At 48.9% G+C, this 8,613-nt stretch overlaps 1 protein-coding gene across 1 annotated transcript; it reads left to right on the top strand.

Annotated features, from left to right (window-relative positions):
• The first annotated feature begins 684 nt into the window (after window positions 1–684).
• Window positions 685–7,727, top strand: LOC144605593 (Krueppel-like factor 15). Its single transcript, XM_078421028.1, has 2 exons — window positions 685–1,619; window positions 6,118–7,727. The coding sequence occupies exons 1-2, from the start codon at window positions 685–687 to the stop codon at window positions 6,284–6,286; spliced, it is 1,104 nt and encodes a 367-aa protein (XP_078277154.1). The 3' UTR covers window positions 6,287–7,727.
• The last annotated feature ends 886 nt before the right edge of the window (window positions 7,728–8,613 follow it).

Here is an 8,613-nt window from a genome sequence, read left to right as displayed (position 1 = left end):
CCGCATTTAGAACATTGTGTTCAATTCTGGGCACCATGGAAAGATACTGTCAAGCTTGAAAGGGTTCAGAGAAGATTTACGAGGATGTTGCCAGGACTAGAGGGTGTGAGCTCTTGGGCTGCACGGACTCGGTGGGCCGAAGGGCCTGTTTCTGCGTTGTATCTCTAAACTAAACTAAACCTTTCCTATCCAAGATTTTGATTGTGAAACTTCTGATTGTGTATATCCAGTGACATTGAATTAACTGGAAGCTTGGCGTCATTTGGAAACGAGTCATTAACAATTTGGCAACACAATGACTGTATTCTTGGAAGTGTCAATCGGTGTGCAAATAATATTGGGTTTTTGGCTGGTGATTACAGAGAGGTCATCCAACAAGATAAAACACTCTCTTGATACAAGGAACTGCAGATAATGGTTTGCACCAAAGATAAACACACAGTGCCTAGGCGGGTCAGGCACATCTCTGGAGTAAAGGGACAGGTGACGTTTTGGGTCGGAACCCTTCCCCAGTGCTACCATTGATTGTTTGCTTAACTTTATGTTTTTTCTTCAGCTTTACTGCAGGTTTGCGATGGAGAGTCTCCAACGTTGAGCTACACGATTGCGTTCCTTAGTCTCGCTGTGGTTCCATCATTGTGCCCGTCCTGAGCTCTGGAACTGGTTGGAGGTGGTGAGAAGCCGATGGTCTCGTTAAACCGCAGCGAGCCGCTGTGTGTTAGCGAGCTGTTGCCGGCTGCAGGGGCCGGCTGTGGTGCGGAGCGGGGCTGCGGGCCAGGGGCGAGCCCGACGACTCCGGAGCACGGGGGCAGCGAGGGATGCAGCCCGCGCTCCTGCTCCAGCCCGGACTCTGCGGACGGCCGCGAGCTGCTGGAGCGGGGCGGCGTGGTGCAGATGCTGTTGTCGGGCTTCGAGAGCCTCCAGGGTCCGCACCCTGGGCCCCTGCTCGATGCCACCCTGACCGTGCCCGACTTCCGGCCCGGCTCGTCGGCCGGCTTTGTGCCCACGCTGGAGGAGATCGAGGAGTTCTTGAAGGAGAAGATGGAAGCGGTCAGGGAAGGTCTATCGGAGGGAGGGGGGGCAGCCGCGATCAAGGTGGAGGTGAAGTCGGAAGCCTCGGTGGAATCTGGCGGGTGTTTGGAAGACAGAGGGAGCGGGGCTGGCGGGGACGGGAGCGGTGCGGACCCAGCGGCTGAGAACGATCCCGTTGTGCTTCAGCTCCAACCCGTGCAGGTTCCCGGCACCACCGCCGCCACCGCTCAGCCCTCACCGTCCGGCCTCAAACTGACCCAACTCATCGTCAACCTCCAGGGCCAAGCCTTCGCCCTGGTGCCCCAGCTGGTCCAGGTGCCGGCCAACAGTGCCACCCGCCAGTTCGTCAAGATCGCCCCCCTGCCCATCGCCACCCGGGCCGTGACCATCGGCAGCCTGGTCAACGTGGTGGATGCCGCCGGCCAGAAGCTCCAGAAGTCGCCCGCGGCCGACGTCATCCGCGTGCACAAGTGCTCCTTCCCCGGCTGCAACAAGATGTACATCAAGAGCAGCCACCTCAAGGCACACTACAGACGCCACACAGGAGAGAAACCCTACCCCTGCACCTGGCCCGACTGCGACTGGCGGTGAGTCACTCCCACATCCGCTCTTCCTTCTGCAATGTACACACACAAGCGTGGAAACAGGCCCTTCGGCCGATCGAGTCCACGCCCACCATCAAGCACCCGTTCGGTGTAATCCCACTTTTTCATCCATTCCCCACTTGGTGAAATTTACAAAGGGCAGAGGGTGGCGCAGAGGACGAGCCTCTGCCTCACAGCGCAGGAGACCCGTGTTCGATCCTGACTACAAGTGCTGTCTATGTGGAGTTTGTACACTCTCCGTGTGACTCCGGGTTTCCTCCGGGTGCTCCGGTTTAATCCCACTTCCCGAAGACATGCGTGGTTTGCCGGCTAATTGGCTTCTGTAAATTGCCCCTAGTTTATAGGATGGGGATGGCATATATCTAGTTGTACAGGTGATCAATGGTCGGCCAAAGGGCCAGTTTCCACGTTGCGTCTCTAAATCAAAACCACAGGCCCTTCAGCCCCCAATATTGGTGCCGAACATGATGCGTATCTGCCTGCACATATTCCATATCCCTCCACTTCCTGCTTATCCACGTGCCTACCTAGAAATCTCTTAAATGCCACTATCATAACTCCCCCCCCCAGCAATGCACTCCAGGTTCTCGTCTCCCTCATTGTAAAAATAAACCTTTATCCGCACATCTCCTGCAAACTTTGCCCCTCTCACCTTAAACGTGTATTAATTGATGAGGGGGCTAGATGGGGTGAATGCACAGAATCTTGTAGTCGGGGCATCAAGAACCAGAGGACATAAATTTCAAGTGAAAGATTTGATAGGACACTGTGAAGAATTTTTTTCACAGAGGGTGGTGGGTAACAGAACGAGCTGCCAGGGGAGGTAGTTGAGGCAGGCACTGTAATAGCATTTAAAAGACACTTGTACAGGTACATGGAGGGGAAAGGTTCAGAGGGACACAGACCAAATGTGGCTTAGAGAGGGCATCTTGATCTGCATGGACGAGTTGGGCCGAAGGGCCTGTTTCCCTGCTGTGTGACTCTGACTAACTGTACCTCCCTATGACCTCGGTGCTAATGTGGGGTGAACATAAAGCTCAGCTAATGCAGGCTTTCAGTCTCCACATCAACTCACACTTCAGGACGAGGCTAAACGGTAATAAAAGCAGAAAATGCTGAGAATTCAGACTCGATCAGGCAATGGAGGTGGAGAAATGATGGAGGACTGAAGGTAGTTGGAGATATATATATAGCCTATAAGTTGAGTCAGCATGGATTTACGAAGGGGAAATCATGCTTGACTAATCTACTGGAATTTTTTGAGGATGTAACTAGGAAAATTGACAGGGGAGAGCCGGTGGATGTGGTGTACCTCGACTTTCAGAAAGCCTTTGACAAGGTCCCACATAGGAGATTGGTGGGCAAAATTAGAGCACATGGTATTGGAGGTAGGGTACTGACATGGATAGAAAATTTGTTTTGCAGCCAGAAAGCAAAGAGTGGGTCTAAATGAGTCCCTTTCAGAATGGCAGGCAGTGACTAGTGGGGTACCGCAACGCTCGGTGTTGGGACCGCAGCTATTTACAATATACATCAATGACTTGGATGAAGGAATTAAAAGTACCATTAGCAAATTTGCAGATGATACAAAGCTGGGTGGCAGTGTGAACTGTGAGGAAGTTGCTATGAGGTTGCAGGGTGACTTGGACAGGTTGTGTGAGTGGGCGGATGCATGGCAGATGCAGTTTAATGTGGATAAGTGTGAGGTTATCCACTTTGGTGGTAAGAATAGGAAGGCAGATTATTATCTGAATGGTGTCATGTTAGGAAAAGGGGACGTACAACGAGATCTGGGTGTCCTAGTGCATCAGGCACTGAAAGGAAGCATGCAGGTACAGCAGGCAGTGAAGAGGAGTTGAGTATAGGAGCAAAGAGGTCCTTCTGCAGTTGTACAGGGCCCTAGTGAGACCGCACCTGGAGTACTGTGTGCAGTTTTGGTCTCCAAATTTGAGGAAGGATATTCTTACTATTGAGGGCGGGCAGCATAGGTTTACTAGGTTAATTCCCGGAATGGCGGGACTGTCATATGTTGAAAGACTAGAGCACACCGTGATGGAGTGAATTTGTGGGATTAAGTCAGTAACTGGAGCAACTCGGTACCTGGAGTAACTTAGCAGGAGTAACTTGCTAACCGGAATAAGTCTTACTCCGGTTAACAAGTTACTCCCACTAAGTTACTCCAGATACTGAGTTACTCCATCACTTGGCAACTTTTCATTTGTAACTGACTTACTCCAGTTCTAGAATTACTCTCGCTTAGTTACTCCATTTACCGACTTATTCCGGTTAGCAAGTTACTCCTGCTAAGTTACTCCAGGTACCGAGTTGCTCCAGTTACTGACTTAATCCCACAAATTCACTCCATCACGGTGTGCTCTGGTCCATAAGTAAGTTCAGGATCAGTGAAAGGCAAGGAATCTGGTGCTTGAACAGACATGATTTGTGCTACATGTATATTTTCATTTTATACCTATTGGCACTTGGATACGGAAGCTTTGCTAAAAGACCAGTTCTGTTCAGAGGTTGACGCTTGGAGCAGCACACGTAAATGCGTCCACACACAGGCCTCAAGAGTTTGTTGACTCTGTCGCCCCAAAGACCTGACCTTTAAGAGAGACTGAACAATCTCCAAACACAGGGCAGTCACACTATCGTGTCGGAAGGAACTGCAGATGCTGATTTAAACTCGAGCTTCTTCTTTCGTGTCCATCATCTATGTTTCAAATGTTACATCACCGGCATCGTCTGTCCTGAAAAGGGCGCTAGCTTCTGGCAACAATCAAATGGGAGCCAACACTTGTACATATATGATGGTGATAGCAGAATTAGCTCAGGACACTTAAAGTTTCCAGCCCCGCAATGTGGACACTTCTGCTATAGGGCCGTTTAAACTCGATAGACACAAAATACTGGAGTAACTCAGCAGAACAAGCAGCATCTCTGGAGAGATAGAGTGGGTGACGTTTCGAGTCGAGACCCTTCTTCAGACTCTGAGGTCTGAAGAAGGGTCTTGATCGAAACGTCACCCATTCCTTCTCTCCAGAGATGCTGCCTGTCCTGCTGAGTTACTCCAGCATTTTGTGTCTATCTGTGGTCACATTCTCCTTGTCCTGGTGGAAACCTTTTTGTCAGGTCTTTTTTAACTCAACTGTCAATGAATGCTAGAAATAGGAGCAAGAGGAGGCCATTCAGCCCTACTTGACTGAACCAAATTGATTGAAAAATGCAATGTGGAAACAGGCCCTTCGGCCCATTGAGTCCGTGCTGACCGTCAATCACCCATTCACACTAGTTTTACATTATCCTGCTTTTACATCCAGTAATATACTAATAATTTACTGAACTGTATGCAAAAAAAATAAATAAAATTCTCTATAACCCAGTACATGTGATAATAAAGAATAATTGAACCGTTAAAGAACATGGTAGACACAAAATGCTGGAGTAACTCAGTGGGACAGGCAGCATTTCTGGGGAGAAGGAATGGGTGACGTTTTGGGTCGAGACCCTTCTTCAGTTACTGAGTTACTCCAGCATTTTGTGTCTATCTTCGATTTAAACCAGCATCTGCAGTTCTTTCCTACATATTAACGAACATGGATAGGTAACGTTTCGGGCTGGCTCCGTTCCTCAGACTCTCAATACAAGTGTGTTTCATATGTCTTTTTCCTTTGGATATCTTCGCACCTGAATCTGAAGTGGGGTCCCAAACCAAGGCATCACCTATCCATTCCCACCACGAATGCTGCCTGAGTCTGCGCCGACCAGCGATCTCCCCGTACACTAGTTCTATCCTACACACTAGGGACATTTTACAACTTTACATTTTACAGCGGGTGTCAGGGGTTATGGGGTGAAGGCAGGAGAATGGGGTTGAGTGGGGAAGAGAGATCAGCAATGATTGAATGGCGGAGTAGACTTGATGGGCCTAATTCTGCACCTTGAATTTATGACCCGCTGAGTTCATCCATCACTTTGTGTTTTGATCAAGAGTCCAGCTCCTGCTGTTCCTTGTGTCTCCACGTTTAGCCACTGTTGATTTTCGGTTCGGAAGGAACTGCAGATGCTGGTTTAAACCGAAGAAAGACACAAAATGCTGGATTAACTCAGCGGGTCAGGCAGCATCTCTGGAGAGAAGGAGTAGGTGACATTTCGGGACGAGACCCTTCTTCAGACTAGCAGAGCTCTTGTCGGAGAGAGGAGGAGAACTTCAAAGTAGACATACCTTGAGGAGCAGTGGAGTAGACGAAATGGGTAGGAAGGAACTGTAGATGCTGGTTTAAACCGAAGATACACACAAAAAGCTGGAGTAACTCAGTGGAACAGGCAGCTTCTCTGGAGAGAAGGAATGGATGACGTTTCAGGTCGGAACCCTTCTTCAGACTCCGAGTCTGAGTTACTCCAGCTTTTTATGTCCATCGCTGATTTTCATTTGGTCATCACTCGCCCTGACGACCCCTCTGTTTCTGAAACGTTGCAGGTTCTCTCGGTCGGACGAGTTGTCCAGGCACTTGCGATCGCACTCGGGAGTGAAGCCGTACCAGTGCCACATCTGCGACAAGAAGTTTGCACGCAGCGACCACTTATCCAAGCACTTGAAAGTGCACAGGGGACTGAGGAACGATAGAATAACCAGAACAGCCAGTTAACATTCAGTCCTTCTCTCAACTTTGCAGAGACACACGCCGGGGCCATTTCACTTGTGTATGCAATTTACAGAGGACATCAAAATGCATCAGCGTGCGTGTGTGACGTAGACTGTCGGTGAGGGAGGACTTTAGAGGTTCTTGCTTTACAAGATTATTTCTATAGAAGTGAAGCTCATTTATCACCTAATGTCTACTTTAATCTGCTCCTTGTGCTCTTCGTATAATTGCAGAGATGTGGGTCATTTTCAACGTAGGATTCTGCCGGGTCTTTGGGATAGTTCCTTAGCTTCTAAAGGAGACCAGTCAACAGGAGCTCAATGGAGAGAAGAACAACAAAATAGTTTTTTTTATAAAAGCAAAGTTACAAATGTTACAAATGGGAAGAAGCACACTCACTACTAACTCTCAAATAAAAACTGAACGTAAAGCAGACGTTCTGGTGAAAGAGCATTAACTGAGACTTGCAGGTCAAAAGACCTGGTGCAGGTACAATTAGCCAAGTGGCAGCTTCCTGTATGGAGGATATTATGATTACAATAGATTATTGAAAATAATGTCAGGTATGCTCATGAGGTCAGGCAGCATCTGTGGAGAGAGAAATAGTCAATGTTTCATGTCAGTGGCCTTTCATCAGGACTGAGAATGATTTAAAACTAAACAGTGTCAATGGTTCAATGGTCCTTTATTGTCACGTGCACCGAGGTACAGTGAAACTTGATTTACCATACAATTATTCATACTAAAAAAAGCCAACAAGATACAAAACCACATAAAGATTAAACATAAACAGCCGCCACAGCGGCGTGTGAGAATCCCCAGGGCACACAGCATAAGCAGAGACCCACAGCCATCAGTTCAATATCCGGGCCACACACACGCTCCCTCACCGTGATGTGACCAGAGTTGTACCGACCGCTGTCACTCTCTGCAGTCCCTGTCCGCCTGAACAGTCAGAAAGCCGTCCACACTCGCACCAGACTCCGGGATGTCCTCATGGCGCGATGTCTCTGCAAACACCGAGATCACTGCACTCACGGCAATCCCTTCGAGTCCCCACCAGCGCAGGCAGCACGTCCATCTTGTTTTTCGGCTACCTCACTTTCCCCACTGTGATGGAAGGCGAAAAACTTTTACCTACTTCCTCCTTTCCTCCCGCGTTCGGGGCGATTGAAGCTCCTGCAGTCGGCGATCGAAGCCCCTGCAACGGGGCGATTGAGGCTCCTGCGATCGGGGCAGTCGAAGCTCCTGCGGTTGGAGCTCCCGAAGTCGATCCCTAACAAAAAGACCGCCAGCTCCACGATGTTTAGGCCGCAGTGCGGACAGAGATATGGCACGGAAAAAGTCGCATCTCCCCCGAGGGAAGAGATTTTAAAAAAAATCCCCAATCTCCCACCGCCCACATAATACAATAACTAAAGAAACACTAAAACATACAATTAAAACAGACTAAAAACAACAAATGAAGAGACGAGACAGGCTGTTGGCAAGGCTGCCACTTACTGCACCACCCGGTGGTAGAGCTGCTGCCTCACGGCACCAGAGACCCGGGATCGATCCTGGCCTTAGTCGGTGTCTGTGTGGAGAATGCACGTTCTCCCTGTGACCGTGTGGGTTTCTTCCAGGTGCTCTGCTTTGCTCCCACATCCCAAAGATGTGCGGGTGAGTAGCTTAATTAGCCTCTGTAAATTGCCCCCAGCGTGCAAGGAGTGGATGCAAAAGTGGGATAACACAGAACTAGTATAACGTCTTATTGCCTGGAAAAAGACCCTTCAGCCTAACTTGCCCAATCCGGCCAACATGTCCCATCTACACTAGACCCACCTGCCTGCGTTTGGCCCATATCCCTCAAAACCTGTCCTATCCATGTACCTGTCTAAATGTTTCTTAAACGTTGCAATAATACTTGCCTCAACTATCTCCTCCGGCAGCTTGTTCCATAAACCCACCACCCTTTGTGTGAAAAAGGTACCCCTCAAGTTCCTAATAAAACTTTCCCGCTTCACCTTAAACCTATGTCCTCTCTTTTTATGTGAATCAAACCTATTTGATTCCCATACTCTGGGCAAGAGACTCTGTGCATCTACCCGATCTATTCCTCTCATCGTGTGAACAGGTGATCGATGGTCGGTGTGCACTTAGTGGGCCGAAGGACCTGTTTCCAAGCTGTATGTTTCAATTAAATCAATGTTAATGTTGCAGGGTAGGTTGAGGGGAAGAAAGGGAATTGTGTGATAGGGTGGTGACAAAGGGATATTAAATAACTCAAGTATTGTTGCCAACTGAGGGAAGATGGTGAAGGCTTGTTGAACGCAGATGATCAATGTAGA

The sequence above is a fragment of the Rhinoraja longicauda genome, chromosome 24 (assembly GCF_053455715.1).
Source record: "Rhinoraja longicauda isolate Sanriku21f chromosome 24, sRhiLon1.1, whole genome shotgun sequence".
Taxonomy (NCBI): domain Eukaryota; kingdom Metazoa; phylum Chordata; class Chondrichthyes; order Rajiformes; family Arhynchobatidae; genus Rhinoraja; species Rhinoraja longicauda.
The sequence above is the reverse complement of the archived record's forward strand: the minus strand, read 5'-3'. Positions and strand labels throughout refer to the sequence as shown.